The 17818-nt window shown below is 42.7% G+C and overlaps 2 protein-coding genes across 2 annotated transcripts in view; both read right to left on the reverse strand.

Annotated features, from left to right (window-relative positions):
• Positions 1-9147: 9147 nt before the first annotated feature.
• LOC122133330 (laminin subunit gamma-3-like) lies at positions 9148-11171 on the reverse strand. The gene is made up of 2 exons (XM_042709306.1): positions 11082-11171; positions 9148-9634 (listed from the first exon to the last, which is right to left on the reverse strand). The coding sequence occupies exons 1-2, from the start codon at positions 11146-11148 to the stop codon at positions 9396-9398; spliced, it is 306 nt and encodes a 101-aa protein (XP_042565240.1). The 5' UTR covers positions 11149-11171; the 3' UTR covers positions 9148-9395.
• Positions 11172-11683: 512 nt separating this feature from the next.
• Positions 11684-17818, reverse strand: part of LOC105904194 (laminin subunit gamma-3) — a 13091-nt gene continuing 6956 nt past the window's right edge. The window contains exons 8-11 of the mRNA XM_042709422.1: positions 17416-17559; positions 17037-17139; positions 15616-15819; positions 11684-11709 (exon numbers count right to left, since the gene is read on the reverse strand). Coding sequence (XP_042565356.1) covers positions 15617-15819; positions 17037-17139; positions 17416-17559 — 450 coding nt within the window. The 3' untranslated portion in view covers positions 11684-11709; position 15616. The remainder of the gene's footprint in view (positions 11710-15615; positions 15820-17036; positions 17140-17415; positions 17560-17818) is intronic.

A 17818-nucleotide genomic window follows, 5' to 3' on the forward strand; every position in this document is an offset into this window, starting at 1 on the left:
ACCAACTGTTGGCGATGTCATGCTGTGAAGGCATTTCTTTCATTTTTGCAATGTGTTCCGTCCCAGACCACATAACTACATGGTGTTTAGCCTGGACGGATAGTGGACATGGTGCATAGCGTGGACAGGTGTGCTTTTGACATCACCAAATAATATTTGAATTAATTTAAAGATCATACCAAAAGTAGTTGCTTATAAAAACATACATCAAAAAGTCGCACTGTTACGGTGGAAAACCATGACACCGTTACGAGCGACGCGATATTCTAATCCCATGCATTTCAACGGGAGCCAATCCATTGTGACGTAGACCACCTTTTTGGGCGACGCGACCGATAAAAGTTGAAAAATGTTGAATCCTATGCAAATGAGGAGCGATTTTTCCCGCAGCGGCCAATCAGAATGTTTGGTGTCGTCTCCGACAGTTTGAAAATGCTATTTCCACACGTTACAACACGCCCACTCAAAGTGATGGAAGCGTATCGCGTCGCTGTCATGGGTTTGCACCGTTAGTGTTGGTTCCACCTTAAAAACTGGTCAGTGACGTATTTTCACCGCTAGATGGCAATGTTTACCGCATTTGTCAAGCTATTCTGCAGAACTGGAGCTATGTTCGGAACGTCCACTTACCCACTATATAGTGAATCAATCAGCCATTTTGTTGTGCTGTTCATTCACCATAGTGCACTGCAAAAACCCAGCTGCGCGCCACAAATTGTAGTGTACAAACGATGTCCACTACAACAGAGCCCGTCAATTTTTTCCAGTACACCACACTTCTTTGCAAGGTGAACGTACTGAATAAGACGTTACAATTAAGTTACAGTGGGGAAAATAAGTATTTGAACCCCTGCCGATTTCGCAAGTTTGGCCACTTGCAAAGAAATGTGTGATCTATAATTGTAATAGTAGGTGTATTTTAACAGTGAGAAACAGAATATCGACAAAAAAAATCCAGAAAACTGCATTTTATAACATTTATGACTTAATTTGCATTTGATGCAGAAAATAAGTATTTGAACCCCTAGCAAAACATGACTTACTTGGTGGAATAACCCTTGTTGGCAAGCACAGACGACAGACTTTTCTTGTAGTTGGTCACCAGGTTTACACACATCTCAGGAGGGATTTTGGTCCACTCTTCTTTGCAGATCCTCTCCAAATCCTTAAGGTTGTGTTTTCAATGGGAGGGAATGGGGGAATGAGGTTCAAGCCCAATATTCCACGCTACATGGCCCCATCCATAGTCCCCTCGATGCACTGGAGTCGTCCTGTACCCTTGGCAGAGAAACAGCCCCAAAGCATAATGTTTCCACCTCCATGCTTGACGGTGGGGATGGTGTTCTTGGGGTCATATTCAGCATTCTTCCCCCTCCAAACGCGGCAAGTCGAGTTGATGCCAAAGAGCTTGATTTTGGTCTCATCTGACCACATCCTGTCTCCCAATCCTCCTTAGAATCATTCAAGTGTTCATTGGCCAACTTCAGACGGCCCTGTACATGTGCTTCCTTGAGCAGGGGGACCTTGTGAGTGCTTCAGTACTTCAAACCATTACGGCGTAGTGTGTTGCCAATGGTTTTCTTGGTGAATGTGGTCCCAGCTGCCTTGAGATCATTCACAAGCTCCCCCTGTGTAGTTCTGGGGTTATTCTGCACCTTTCGGATGATCACTGATACCGCACGAGGGGGTATCTTGCATGGAGCCCCAGACCTAGAGAGATTGACAGTTGTTTGGTGTTGCTTCCATTTACGAATAATCGCACTAATAGTTGTCTGCTTCTCACCAAGCTGCTTGCCGATGGTTTTGTAACCCATTCCAGCCTTGTGCAGGTCTACAATCTTATCTCTGACGTCCTTGGTCAACTCTTTGGTCTTGCCCATGGTGGTGAGGTTGAAGGTGTGAAGTATGATTCTTTGGACAGGTTTCTTTTATACACGTCACCAGTTGAGATCAGGTGTACCTTGTTAGGCCTAATGAGGACTAATCTATGTGCTTCTTGGGCACATAACTGGTCATCGGGAGCCAGAATTCTTGCTATTTGCTTGGGGGTTCAAATACTTATTTTCTGCATCAAATACAAATAAAGTCATAAATGTTATAAAATGCAGTTTTCTGGATTTGTTTGTTGATATTCTATTTCTCACTGTTAAAATACACCTACCATTACAATTATAGATCACACATTTCTTTGCAAGTGGCCAAACTTGCGAAATCGGCAAGGGTTCAAATACTTATTTCCCCCACTGTATGTCTGAGAACCTTTAGAATAGACTCCACTGCAAATGGTTTTGGTTTAATTTAACTTTTTATTATAGCCTATAGCCTACTTTTTGATTCGTGTACAGCAAAGGAAATCAAGTAATGAGTAATGAAACAAAAGCCAAATTAAACTTTTGAATAACATGGAAAATATAGACTGCATTTGAGCTAAATATGCCTATTTGTTGCCTGCCTTTAATTTATTTCACCGGAGGTAAGCAGTTCCATTGCCATTACTAGTGCTACGTTACCGACATGGAATGTTTCGGAATGTACCGTGCGAAATCTGCCCGTTGTTTGAATGTCTGGTTCCCTGCATAGTGAATGCAATAGATTTTTCTTTAGAGTGAGTGAGTGAGTAATACATCTTTGTGTCCGCCTCCCTTCTTCTGGGCCAACTCGCCACATTATTACTATTATTTGTATTATTGTTGTTGTTGTATTGTGTTATAATAATTTACGGGTTTACTTTAATATATAGCCTATTTTAAATACATTTTGTATTGCATTACACATTGCATTATTCTTATTACTGCGCATGGCCTCAGTCTATCCAATATGTTGTAAGCTGCTTTGAAAAAAAGCTTCTGCTAAATAGCCTACTTAAACTATACCAATCAAGTCATTAAAAGCTGCTACTGTGCGCTTCATGTGTAGTTGCACGTTTTGTTTTACGACTGACCACTTGGCTGCTTGAGCGATAGTGAAGCTCATCCAGTTCTGCAGGATAGTTCAACACTGCGGTAAACAGTGCCATGTAGCGGCGAAAATGCGCTTTTTAAAGGTGGAACCGAAAACCAGCGGCGAATGTTGAACCAACTACTGCGCCGTCGCCAAGTGCACATATGGGGCAGTGGCGGTTCTACATGGAATTACGCCCCGGGCGAAACCCCCTCTGAGCGCCCCCCCCCCCCCCCCCCCCCCCCCCCCCCGCCGGAAAAAAAAGAATCTTATTTATTTTTTATTATAACAATATAAGTGAAAGACAAACTTAAATGTATCAATTGCACAAATCCTTCAATAGAAAATTTGACTAACACACTTAAGAGAATCAATGCACACATCATGTACATTAATGTTAGCTAACCAGCTCTCTGCAAGTTAGGTTAAGCACTCAACATGCATTATGGTATAGTTGAGTTAGCTAATCGTGGCTAACGGGATTTCGCTAACGCTGGCTAGTATAGTTGTGTCAAAAGGAAATATATGGTCTAACCAGCTAGCTATCGACCTGTTCATTATTAAGATTATACTAGTACTCTGTATGCTGTTATATTCTGTTAGTTGTGGCTAGCGGGACTTCGCTAACACCTAGCCTAGTGTCAGATGAATGAACATGTTCATACCCTATGGTCAAATCAGCTAGCTAACGCTAGCTAGCAAACAATTCTGTTGGTGCTCAACATTAGCTGGTTGCCTTAATAGGAATTTAGGTTAAGTTACACTTGACTGAAAACACATTTTTACCTTGTCCACTTGAGCATCCTTCAATAGCTTTCTTGATAATGTAATAGACTACTCTGTAAAAGATGTATTTAATTTCCCTCGGGATAAATAAAGTATCTATCTATCTACCTATACTCTGCTAACTACGTACTACCTTCACCAGTTGGATAAGTTGAAGCAGTCAGTGGTCTCCTTCCACCAATTCACCTTGCCCTTGGTGACCACATCATCGTTCTGTATTACCTATTTGTATTAGCCATTTCACACAATTCAGAAAAACGAAAACGTGCAGGAATTATAGGCCTGTAATTATAATGTTATGAATGTGCGTTATTGGGAAGAAAGTCGAGGTGTGACTGCTATACAGTGGATCCCCGCGCCCCCTCCCCTTCCCCCTTCTCACGCAGGATCTGTCCACGGCACCTTCTTAGCGAGCAGAGGCGCCTGCAGCTGCAGGGGGCGCCAATTTGCCAATTCCACACACAGTGATATGATAGATAATAGAAAACCGCTTCGCGGCCCAGATGATTTTTTTTTTAAGTGCTCTTGCCGCCCCCCACGTCTTATGAAAAAGTGCCGCCCCGGGCGGCTGCCCGGGTCGCCCGTGCCTAAAACCGCCCCTGATATGGGGTATAGCATTCACGAAGACTAAATCCACAGAAATGCACGTATTTCATTATGTGTAGGCCCTTCTGTGTAATTGATATGAGTCACAATATTTTAACGGCTTTTAAATGCAAACAAATGGCAGACAACTGACAGACACAAAAGATACAAGAATACAATTATTTGGGAAATCTGTCTTATGCCTGTATCACTGTAATATGTAATAGTATTGTAGTAGTATGCAATGTTTCTTAACAATAATAATGACTTTGTGCCTTTCATTCAGTCAGCTCTGTCAGAAGGGTTTAGTAATCTGGCATATTTCATCTGAAGCTTAATTAATTAGACTTTCACCCAGACTACCCCATGTAGTGTCAGCTAAATTAATAAATGTAATGGAATATAAAATGGTAGCCTACTTTCTATTCCCCTTGGAATAGTGAGCACATATCTGTTGTATCAAACTTCATTTCGGGGGACAGATTTGGTCTGCCGCGGAGGCAGTTTGTCCATTATTCATCAGATATCACAGCACTCAAAGCTCCAGGTTGGTCTGACATCTTTCCCTTCTCTCTTTCACCGCAAAAATAATGGCTAACAGAGGCTCCGAGCTGCAGCAGGGAGATAGATGGGGGAGATAGCAGAGAAGACAAGGGGAGAGACAGAGACAGAAAGAGAGCAGGAATCGTGGCAGTTTGAGGAGATAGACAGAGTGAGGAATTGACGCGAGGCTGACAGCTGAAAATAGTAGAGGGCAGTACAGAGGAGGAAATGAAGACTTGAAGAAAAGGAAAAAGAGACTGATAGAGAGGGAGGAGGAGGAGGAAAGAAGAAGAGTGAGTGAAAAACAGGAAGCAAGGAACATGCTCAGAATTCTGAGCTGTGCGTCTGGGTGCTAGTGAATTGTGGGAGGGCAAAAGACCTGATAGGTAATTACGCAACCTGAAGCCAGGAGAGCTCGACTCTAAACGAACCTGTCAGGGGGAGAACACTTCAAGCCCAACTGCCATCTCCACCACCATCATTCCAACCGCTTCCTAAAACACCCCCCACCCCCCCAAAATACCCTTTATTTCCTGACAGCACAAAATGTGTCACAGACCGCACTCTCTCCAGGCGGGTGAGGAGTCTGTGAAAGATCCTCATTTCAGTGGGGGAGTCTGAAGCTAATGGCCTAGTGCTGGACTGGGCCCTCTCAAAGAGATGAACACATGAATGAGTGTGGCTCTGCACAGAGCTGGCTCTTATGCAACTATAGGACACCATCCCTGACAAGCCAACGCTCAAACATCAGACTTGTCCGGGGCCAAATCACAATCAAAAAGCTCCAGGCTGGGACTTGAAACTAAAAACATTTCACCTTAAAATGTTCTAGTAGACATTCAGTGCTATCCTATGAATGAATTTCACTGCAGTTACATTTTTCTTTGGGCTGCTGGCTTTGTACATGGATGTAGTGAAGAATGAACTCTAAATTCATGAGATAAGACTCTCACCTAATGACACCAGCACCACTCTCTTTCAAATGGTAAATGGACTGCATTTATATAGCGCTTTTCTACTCATAGAGCACTCAAAGCGCTCAAAGCATATAGATGAATAGGGTTGGGTACCGAGAACCGGTACCAATATGGAACCGGTTCCAATACAACCGGTACCTACCCGGACCGAAATGCAACGCAGATTTCGGTGCTTCATTTCGGTGCCTGAGCCAATTGAAAACGGTTGCTAGGCAGATTCCGCGGGGCACATGTAAAACTGCCCCAGCCCCCAATGTAAACTTTGTCCTGTGTCGCTCACGCTCATTGGTGTTTTCATAGCAACAGTCTTATGACAGTGAAGAGCATTCAGCAGTTCACAGAGCAAGCACAAACAGAACTAGCCATCAACCTTTTAACAGAGAAAATACCGAAAGGTGAACGGTCAAAAGTGTGGCTGTATTTCGCACCAAAATATTCAAACATCGCGACGTGCAGCAAATGCAACAAAACAATTGCGTGAAAAGAGTGGAGAGAAGGCAAAGAGTCAACGGCAGATCAGCAACCGAAGACTGAAAAATAAACGGAGATGACAGCTATACTTAACCTACGGTAGTCTCTTAAAGGAGCAGTACACATTTTCTCGTACTCAGTGTGTTCAAGTAACAAGATTAACTATAAACAAGATAGAAAAGATAGGTATAAACAAATCATAAAATGGTGAAATTTCATGAAATAAATGCAAACAAAATAATACATTTTTGACTCCAAAGGCAAATATGCTCATATTTTTGCAAAAGAAGTTTGAAGCTGTTTTTTGTATTTATTTATATTTATTTAAGTATACTATAAACTGTTGTTTACAGTTAATATAATGTTCATAGTTTGAAGTTAAAAAGTTTGAAGCCAAGTGTTTTGTATGTATTTATATTTATAATATACTTTAAACAGTTAATATATTGTTCAATTTGAAGAAAAAAATTAAATTGAACAAAAGAATTGCTGAAGTATTGAAGCTGTAGTGTGTGTACAGAGTGTGTGTGTTTTGTATTTATTTGTATTTATTTAAGTATAGTCTAAACTTTTGTTAACAGTTCATATATTATTTAAGTTTTAAGTTAAAAGGTGTTTTGTATTTATTTATATATATAATCTACTTTAAACAGTTCATATATTTGGCAATAAAGCCTTTCTTAAATGTCGTCAATCGTAAACATTTTTTTATTTTTTATAAAAGTATCGGTTCCGGCACCGTTTAGGCACCGGTATCGTTTTAAAAGTATCGGTTATGTACCGGTATCGGATAAAAACCAAACGATACCCATCCCTATAGATGAATGCCTCAGACATCTACCCATTCTACCCATGCTTCTATCTAAGTTGCCAACCTGCACATCAGGAGTGGTTAGGGGTTCAGTGTCTTGCTCAAGGACACTTCGACACTTGGTGAGGAGGAGTCGGGATCAAACTAGCAACCTTCCGATTACTAAACGACTCCTCTACATACTGAATCACTATCGCACCTTTCAACATCACTGATCTTCCAAACATAACGCCCTTATGATGTTATTACTTAAACCAGAGGTCTTCAACTGGGGGTCCGCGGAGGTACTGCAGGGGGTCCGCCAAATTATTTCATCTGAAGCATTTTTTCCCTCTTCCAAAAAGTAAAAACGTCCAAAAGACTACATAAACATAAACAGAACGTAAAAATTGCTTTCTATTCCTTAAAAATAATACATAGGCTACCCATGAGTCTTCACGCGATCATTTGATCATAATGGCAACATATTCACTTTTAGCTATATTTAGCTATCTGTTGCCAAAAGACGTTACCTGCCATAACCATACAATTTGAAATAATCGGTCGTTCTGTAATTTCTTGGAACAAAAGCTCCTCGTCAGACACCACTGATGGCGGTTCAGATGATCTACCTTCAGAGGATGCCAACACCCCTTCCATGCAAAGCCAACAGCGCAAACGGGAGAAGACACTGAAATATTCAGAGAATTATCTGAAGTTTGCCTTCACCTACAAAGAGACCGATGGTGAATAATTAGCAGTGTGCGTGGTTTGCTCTTCCGTGCTATCAAACGAAACTATGAAACCATCATAGCTGCAACGACACTCAAAGGCAACCCATGTTCACTTGAAAGAAAAAAAACATTTAATATTTCCCGTTTAAAATCTTTTGAGGGCCAGCAGACCTTGATGAGACAATCAGCCAAAGTGTGCGAGCTAGCTTTAAAAGCCTCTTATCAAGTTGCATTACGTGTCGCTCAGACCAAACAGCCATACATAATTGCGGAAAGTTTAATATTGCCAACAGCTAGTGATATGTGCAAAACAATGTTTGGGAAGGATGAGTAGCCTACGTAAAAAAAACTGAAAAGCATCCCAATGCCCGCCCTATTGATGAATTGGCAGCTGAGGGCACTACTAGTCGCAAAACTCCCAAAGGCAGATTCTTTTGCACTACAATTAGATGAATCCACCGATGTGTCAAACGACGCTCAGCTTTTAGCTTTTTTGTGATTTGTCGACCAAAATGAGATGAAGGAGGAATTTCTATTCTGTAAGCAGCTGCCAGGAGGTAAAAAAAAGTTCAGAGATTTTCAAAGTGATCGACAATTGTTTCCGTGAACATGATATACCCTGGCCAAAATGTGTCGCGATGTGCACAGACGGTGCAAGAGCTATGTATGACGCACTGCATGCTTCATAGGCAGAATGTTGTTGCCAAAGACATGAATGATGAATTCTCAAACGTCAGATCTCTCACTAGGTATGAGATATTTCATCCATATTTAAGCTTCTCAAGCTACTCAATTCTTTGTCCCTCCCTAATTGAATACAGAGTGATGGCTAAGGGAGAAAAAATGTCAATAATAAACAGAATAAATTGAAACGAGTTCTGTGTCACAGATGATTTGTAATTCTGTTCAAACATGTGTAGGGGAGTGTGTGTGTGTGACTGACACTTAGTTCCAAATAAATTATATGAATATCAGGCCCAAATTTGGGGCGGCAGGGGTGGGGGTCCCTGCTCAGTGTCTCTCTCAGCCAAGGGGTCCTTGGGCTGAAAAAGGTTGAAGACCCCTGACTTAAACCAACCCATTTAACTGGCTAATGGGTGGTGAAGATGATCTGGGACTTGATACTTCTCTCAGTTGAAGGCCTAAAGAACAGACGATACCAGGGCCAAGCTAAAGTTCTGAGGGTTCTTTGTAGCGCCTGTGTCTTCTGATTCACTCCTATCTCCCTTCACATTCATCATGACACAAGGTTCAAACAAGAACCACAAGTTGCTTTCACTTGCATAAGCTTTGTGAATGAAAAAAGACCACCACACAATCGCTTAGTTATATGTTTTATTGGAATGAGCTCTTTGGTATAGTTATAGTCAATAGTTTATCTGAAAACGTTTCTCCTTTGTCACTACACCTTATGTTTTGTGCATCTGTAAACAAGAAGGACCTCGCAGAAAAGGTACAAAAATAAAACTGTGCATACAAGTGGCCTGGAACTAAATTATGACCATTATATCTCATAAACTCTAATGCTGGGATGATACAGTGTGCTGGCGGCTGTCACAGGGTCTTGTGTTAAGGGCAGGATTTGGGGAGGTTGAGCACAATATCCTGAAGGCTGGCCCTCTCTTCCCGGATCTCCTGGAGGTCCTGGTCCATTCGGGCCACCTGGCTCTTCTGCTCCTGGGAGGCGGTCCGCAGGGTCTGGATCTTCCCGGACAGAGCCGAACTCTCCACGCTGCCCTTCAGGATCAGCAGGCGGGTGGCCGTCTCGTTCAGAATGAGGTCGAACTTGTCCAGAGACGAGTCCTCTTCTGAGGGCCATGAGAGACAGGGAGAAAAAGAGATAGAGAGAAAGAGAGAGACAAAGATAAAGAGAAAGAGAGAGAGAGAGATTGTTAGAAGAAGGGGGTGAGGAGTATAGTGTCTCTCTATATATATATATATATATATATATATATATATATATATAGTATATACGACAGGTAGCCAATAACCTAATTGTCTCTATGAATGAGATCCTGAGTTCCTCTGTGGAGATAGGAGAACCTTATGGAAGGACAACCATCAGTGCAGCACTCCAAAAATCAGGCTTTTATGGGAAAGTGGCCATTCCTCACTAAAATGACAACTCACTAGGATTTTTCCAAAAAGAACCTGAATGACTCTCAGACAATGAAGAGCAAAATCCTCTGGTCTGATGAAACAAAGATTGAACTACTAGGCCATAATTCCACAAAACAGCGTGGGTGAAGGAAACCAGGCACTGAGCATCACTTCATTAATACCATCTCTACAGTCAAACACGGTGGTGGCAGCATCATACTGTGGGGATGTTTTTCTGTGATAGGGACTGGGAGACTAGTCAGGATAGAGGGTAAGAAGGATACGGAAAAATATCGTTTATAGTATTAATCCACGCCCCTCTAACAAATTGATTTTTTATTCGACTTTGCGTTTCCACTCAGGATTTCCTATTCGTATGTTCAAAATTTGCTTAAAAAAGTTCGTAAGACCTTATAGACAGGTGTGTGCCTTTCTTAATGATGTTCGATTAAATCAATTAGGCACAGGTAGACTCCAATCAAGTTCTAGAAGCATCTCAAGGATCACTGATCGAAGTAGGATGCTCAATTGCAAGTGTCATAACTAAGTGTAAGAGTAAGAGTATTGCGTGTAGATTGATGAGAAAAAAACTGAATTGTAAAAGAAAATGTTAACTTTAAAGGGTCTGTGACTGTATAGCCACGTGAGCATTGCAGCAGGACGTGACAGTATAGCCACAAAGGCATTGCATCAGGACATGACGGTATAGCCACAAAGGCATTGCATCAGGACGTGACGGTATGGCCATGAGGGCACTGCATCAGAACGTGACGGTATGGCCCACATGAGCATTGCATCAGAACGTGACGGTATAGCCACATGAGCATTGCCAAATAGAAGATCAGGAGAGAGGAAAGAATGAGAAACTGAGTGGATTTAAAGTATCTGGTCATATGTGACTCTTTGAAGAACTATCAGGAGACGCGGAAAAATCAATGAACTGAAAACAAGAGAAAGAAAAGACAAAAACTAATGGGAGGGGAGTCAGAGCAATTGTCTGGGCATCACCAGCAACAGAAGTTAAGCTCTTTATCCTGGCCACTGTCACTGTGTTGCTTCTGAAACTGCAAAACGATGTGCACAGCATCCAAAACACCAACAGCAAAATGGCATATAGCTATTAACCACTAGGTGGTGCCCTTTCCCAACACTCACCTAATTTGCTGAGCAGCACTGCCAGTGTGTGTGTGTATGACTCCAGCTGAAGCTTCGCAGACTCCATCTTTTCCAGCACAGTCCCCAGAGAGGCCCAGGCTGGCAAAAATAGGACATAACAAAGGGAACCAATGACTATGCAATTCAGAGTTAATGACACACAAAAACACTGATCAGCTCAATGATGGGCCTTTGTTCTCTTGAGAAAAGGTTAGTATGCTGGAAGTGTACTTTCAAAAATGTACTTCAGACTGAGCTAGTGCACTTAAAATGTGTTATTTAGTTTCAAGTACTGTACCAAAACTGACTAACTATTGGTAGTTTTCCATCCAGCCTATCTATCTGATGTCTGTACTGGAGCAATTCTGAATGCACAGCTCATATTTCAGACGTAAGTATATTAACTGTATAGTAACCATAGCACCACCAACTGGTACTAGGATATATCTCTGATGTCTGAATAGTCACAGTAGTTTGTTCCACCTCCTCTGTCTGCGTCTGCGAGAGCATCTGCGTGACGGAGTCCTCCCTGCTCACTCAGCCGCTGCTCTGTCTCCTCCACAGACGACCTCAGCTGCGCAGACACACTCTTCGTCTGTTTCGTCTGCGTTCTGGTTGCTTTGGCGTTCTGGTTCACAAAACAAACAAACAAATGAACAAATAAGCAAACACTACAAGCAAGTAAGTAAGTAAGTGTATAAGTCAGGGGTCTTCAACCTTTTTCAGCCCAAGGACCCCTTGGCTGAGAGAGACACTGAGCAGGGACCCCCACCCCTGCCGCCCCAAATTTGGGCCTGATATTCATATAATTTATTTGGAACTAAGTGTCAGTCCACACACACACACTCCCCTACACATGTTTGAACAGAATTACAAATCATCTGTGACACAGAACTCGTTTCAATTTATTCTGTTATTATTGACATTTTTTCTCCCTTAGCCATCACTCTGTATTCAATTAGGGAGGGACAAAGAATTGAGTAGCTTGAGAAGCTTAAATATGGATGAAATATCTCATACCTAGTGAGAGATCTGACGTTTGAGAATTCATCATTCATGTCTTTGGCAACAACATTCTGCCTATGAAGCATGCAGTGCGTCATACATAGCTCTTGCACCGTCTGTGGCACATCGCGACACATTTTGGCCAGGGTATATCATGTTCACGGAAACAATTGTCGATCACTTTGAAAATCTCTGAACTTTTTTTACCTCCTGGCAGCTGCTTACAGAATAGAAATTCCTCCTTCATCTCATTTTGGGTCGACAAAATCACAAAAAAGCTAAAAGCTGAGCGTCGTTTGACACATCGGTGGATTCATCTAAATTGTAGTGCAAAAGAATCTGCCTTGGGAGTTTTGCGACTAGTAGTGCCCTCAGCTGCCAATTCATCAATAGGGCGGGCATTGGGATGCTTTTCAGTTTTTTTTACGTAGGCTACTCATCCTTCCCAAACATTGTTTTGCACATATCACTAGCTGTTGGGCAATATTAAACTTTCCGCAATTATGTATGGCTGTTTTGGTCACGACACGTAATGCAACTTGGATAAGAGGCTTTTAAAAGCTAGCTCGCACACTTTGGCTGATTGTCTCATCAAGGTCTGCTGGCCCTCAAAAGATTTTAAACGGGAAATATTAAATGTTTTTTTTCTTTCAAGTGAAACATGGGTTGCCTTTGAGTGTCGTTGCAGGCTATGATGGTTTCATAGTTTCGTTTGATAGCACGGAAGAGCAAACCACGCACACTGCTAATTATTCACCATCGGTCTCTTTGTAGGTGAAGGCAAACTTCAGATAATTCTCTGAATATTTAAGTGTCTTCTCCCGTTTGCGCTGTGGCTTTGCATGGAAGGGTGTTGGCATCCTCTGAAGGTAGATCATCTGAACCGCCATCAGTGGTGTCTGACGAGGAGCTTTTGTTCCGAGAAATTACACAACGACGATTATTTCAAATTGTATGGTTATGGCAGGTAACGTCTTTTGGCAACAGATAGCTAAATATAGCTAAAAGTGAATATGTTGCCATTATGATCAAATGATCGCGTGAAGACTCATGGGTAGCCTATGTATTATTTTTAAGGAATGGAAAGCAATTTTTACGTTCTGTTTATGTTTATGTAGTCTTTTGGACGTTTTTACTTTTTGGAAGAGGGAAAAAATGCTTCAGATGAAATAATTTGGCGGACCCCCTGCAGTACCTCCGCGGACCCCCAGTTGAAGACCTCTGGTATAAGTATATAAGTAAGTAAGTAAGTAAGTAAGTGTATAAGTATATAAGTAAGTAAGTAAGTGTACAAGTATATATGTAAGTAAGTAAGTAAGTATGTAAGTGTATAAGTAAGTATAGTATGTAAGTAAGTAAGTATGTACAGTATGTAAGTAAGTAAGTGTATAAGTATATATCATAACGGGATATAATAGCGGCATGCGCTTGTTATCGCTTCGTTCGGTTGTCATGTTAAATTATAAATATTGTCATGTCATTATAAATAGACTGAGCATATCGATTAAACAGACTGGCCGCTAACCGGTGCAGCTACGCTAAGTAAGTAAGTAAGTAAGTAAGTACGTGTATAAGTATGCTCTTGTAAGGGCAAATGTTACCCCCCGGATGCTGCATTCGTCTAATGAGCGTCTGCTAAATGACTAAATGTAATTGTAAATGTAAGTGTACAAGTATATATGTAAGTAAATAGTAAGTAAATAAGTGTATAAGTAAGTAAGTAAGTGTTAAAGTAAGTAAATAAGTGTATAAGTAAGTCAATAATGTATAAGTAAGTAAGTGTATAAGTTAGTAAATAACTGTATAAGTAAGTAAGTAAGTGTATAAGTAAGTAAGTGTATAAGTTAGTAAATAACTGTATAAGTAAGTAAGTAAGTGTATAAGTAAGTAAGTGTACATGAGAATGGCAATGACGTGCCTCTATCAAACTTACCATCACATCAACAACCAGAGGCAGTCCCACCTCCCTGGCTGCTCCAGGCACACACTACATTACTAAAACATTACTACTGCCATTCAGTCAGAGATATATGAGCCCTGCACGTGGCTGTGTCGTGTATAGCAAGCACCAATACAACCAGTGATCAAACTTAGCCGGTTTGCGCTATTCAGACTACTGTGCAGTTTGTCCGATTTTTTTCAGATACTGAATGTTGATAGCAGTTCATAGTAATCACTTCTGATCATCGTCATATAAATATATAACAATGATTCCATTAAATATGTTCATGAAATGAGATTGCTAAATTACAGAGGTAAATTAATTGAGTCGGGATGACAGGTCTGTGGGAATCAGATGACTTAAATGAGGGTCCATTAAAGCTGAAAGCAAATCAAGAATGATAGTGCAGCAGTAGGCATCGTCTTTAGTGGATACCCGTCTGAATAAAGCAACAGAGTACTGATGCATCAGCTGTGATTAGTCTAAAAAGCTTCATTTATTGTGCAAATTTTTCCAAGGTGAAATTTTTCCAAGTTTTTCCAATTTTTCAAATGGTGACATCAGTTCTGTAGCGATAAGTGGTTAAGTAACTGTTCCTCACCGCTCGTTCAGTGCCAACCAGAAGTGCACTTCCAGAAAGCCGTTGTTCGGCAACCCTCAAAGGATGGAGAAGCGGTAACTTTGAGCACACTCTCTCCTATTCATCAGGATGATTGTGCACAACAGCGCTTCCAGGAAATGTACCCCTGACACTCGGTGAACTAGCTGTGACACACCTGCCCCACCACAGGAAGTAGCAGAACAGGTGTGCCCAATTAGACTGAAATGACTACACATGACTCCGGGCCAGCTGCGGCCTGGTTCCTGTGTGCAGTGGGCTGGATGGCTGCCATTTTGTCCTCAAAACAAACAGGTGGACATTACACGCAAAGGAGCAGTTGCTTCCTCTTCTCCAACTGGCAGCTTTCTCTCTCGACATCCCTGCTGTCTCCCCTGGCGCGCACGTCGCATGTTAGTGCACGCTGCATGAAAGCTCTCAGGCAGAAGTGTGTGTCAGGATGCGGGGCTTATCCAAGTGAACATCTCTGCAGGTCTGTCCCCCGGAGTCAGACCGAGAGGTGGAGCGAGAGTGTTTGTTGTATTTGGATTCCCCCTGAGGCGAGTCTAGAGGGTACGTCGACGAGCGCCTGTCTTACAGCAGGTGCAGACCGAAACAAGGTCTGAAACCAGTTTTAGCTCTGCTGGAATGCACCGCGATGGCTCTTTATGGATAACACTGAGGATTTATTTGGAAGGTATGAAGGTCCCTATTCATTGATTGGTCCACTAATTGATTTATCTACGTTGCCAGATTTGACTCTGTGTTGCCAGATGTAAGTCATCACTTTATTCAGCTCTGCAACTCTCGGTCCAAGTGAGGTATAGATTTTTGTGTGCATCAAACCCAGGACCACTCAAATCAATGACAAAAAACATGCAACACTTCAGAGACTTAAGCTGAAAGCAGGACTGACAGTGATGTGCCCAGAAACCCATGAACCTGACCTAACAGCAGTTGCCATGCTACAGGGTCCACCATTCCCTCACCTTAGAGACGGTGTTGGCGGTGTCCTCCGCCTGGGTGGCGGTGATGTTGGCTTGCGTGGCGTTTTTTCACGGCGGCTTGCACGACTCTCTCTGCGATCTTCGTCTTCTTCTTGGCCTCGGTCAGCACCCTCTCCTCCACCACGCGGGCCTTCCGCACCGCGGCCTTGGTCTGGGCCTGCTTACGAGGCCACTCCTTCTGCATGCCTACAGGGGGAGGGGGGCAGAGTAAACATGAAGAGCTCTCCATGATTTGGACAGCTGTGTGTGGTGTTCTGGTGTGGGAGAGAAGGACAGGGAGGTTTAAGTTGTGTACAGTGTACAGTTGTGTTGTGTTGTGTTGTTGATACGGCCGGTTCGTGACTGCAACAAAAACATTGGAGGCAGACAACAAGGTTATCTTACAAAATTACGCGTCCATACAAGGTATGTCACAAAAACACGTGTCTAGGGGGTTTGACGTCTGTATGCTGAGAGAGACTCAGGTGTCCACTGATCCTTTCTCCCCCCCACACCTCCCCAGGTGTGGGTAATCAGTCAATCAATCAATCGTCCTTCCCCACTGTTGCATGCAGGCCTTGCATGGCCATTACATCATCTGCAGGGGCTGTTGTGTTGTGTTGTGTTGTGTGAGACAAGGACAAGGTGGTAATTGTGCTGTGTTAGTTTTTAGTTTTTGGTATGCAGCATGGCATCATATCCTTGCTAATTCTATCATTTTCTTTCACTCTTCTTACTGTGGTTTATTTCTGATTAATAATTATATACATTCTTTACCTCTCCTTTGCTCCAACCCTACATCCAACTCCATTCTCTTCTATCTGAATCTTTTCCATTCTTCTGTTTGATTCTGTTCTATTGTTCTATGCTTAATTAGATTGCACTCTAGGATTTCAGCCAAGTCTATTTTTGCACCATTCTGTTCCATTATCCACAGACTGTTTGGCCCACGGTTTCCATGTCAGGCCCGAGGCCCACACTCATGGCTGCCCACACGCCTGCCTGCTGCCTCTCCACAACAATATGCCAAAACACACTTTTCCCAGTCTGGGCACTCGAGGGAGCCTGGCATGTGTGGAGTGCCCATGATTGGCGCCTGACTTCCAGAGCGCAGGGCAGAAATGCAATCAGGGCAGTGTTTGTGTTTAAAGGACAAACAAATTGCCATGCCAACGATGGAACGGCTGCCTGTCCCCCTCCCCGAACACTCAGAGAGCCTCAATTGAAGCCAGTTTTTGGGCTTGTTTATTTATCTGTGAGTTAGTTTGTCTGTCGTGGTCTTCGTCTAGAGTTCTGATTAGGGTGGAATGACCCTGGGTGAGAGTGTGAGTGTGTTGGCATGGCAACTCGGCAGACAGGCAGACAGACTTTGGGGGCAGATGGGGAGGAGGGGTTGGGGAGGATGGTGGAGGAGGAGACAATACCTTCTAGATTCCTCCGCAGAGAAGATGCCTCAGACTCCACCTCCTTCGCTTTCACCACAGACGACAGGGACGCAACCTTTAACCCCTCGGCCAGGTCCGTCAACTTCACAGGAGCAGGAGACAGCAGGAGAGGAAGAAACGAGGCGGATGGAGAAGAGAGGGAGGGATGAGAAGAAAGAGAAACTGAGTTTTAACAGCAGAAAGTTTGTTCAAATTATTCATTCACTCTGCTTAATGACAAGAAAGATTCTAACTCTAATTCACTCCTCAAACAGAGGTTAAATGAAAGATCTAATCAAACAGGAAGTAACACTCAAACAAAGAGGTCATTCCCAGCTACCCTGGAAGTGTTAATGCGGCGTAGTGTGATTGACTCCACCTGCTGGAACTCCTGGATGGTCTTGATGTTCTTCTGGCCCTCTTTGATGCCGGTCTCCAGCTCCTCTCTGGTCTTATTCAACAGCTCCTCTTTAGACTGCAGCAGCACATCCAGCTCTAAGGTCCTGTTCTGGAGGCTCAGCACCTGAAACCACATGCCCCATGTGACAGTGGAGTCCATCAGGGCATTGTGCTAATGTAACACTGGCTAGGCTAATTTGTGTTGAGTATGACTCTTCTCTTGATGTTCTATTGGTTGCTGAGACTGGGTGTTGGCTGTTGATGTTGACTTCTTTAATATGTGTTGAGTATGGGACTGGTCTCACCTGTAATATGTGTTGAGTATGTGTTGAGTGTGTGTGCTGACCTGTGTTGAGTGTGTGTGATGTATTGTATTGTTTTAC

This window comes from Clupea harengus, chromosome 12 (genome assembly GCF_900700415.2).
Source record: "Clupea harengus chromosome 12, Ch_v2.0.2, whole genome shotgun sequence".
In the NCBI taxonomy this organism is placed as follows: domain Eukaryota; kingdom Metazoa; phylum Chordata; class Actinopteri; order Clupeiformes; family Clupeidae; genus Clupea; species Clupea harengus.

Bases quoted from the DNA above. Each gene is read 5' to 3' on its own strand.
- LOC122133330 (XM_042709306.1), bottom strand. From the start codon at position 11,148: ATGGAGTCTGCGAAGCTTCAGCTGGAGTCATACACACACACACTGGCA. The intron at 9,635-11,081 runs GTGAGTGTTGGG...CATGGCCCTCAG, and splicing joins AGTGCTGCTCAGCAAATTAG to AAGAGGACTCGTCTCTGGAC.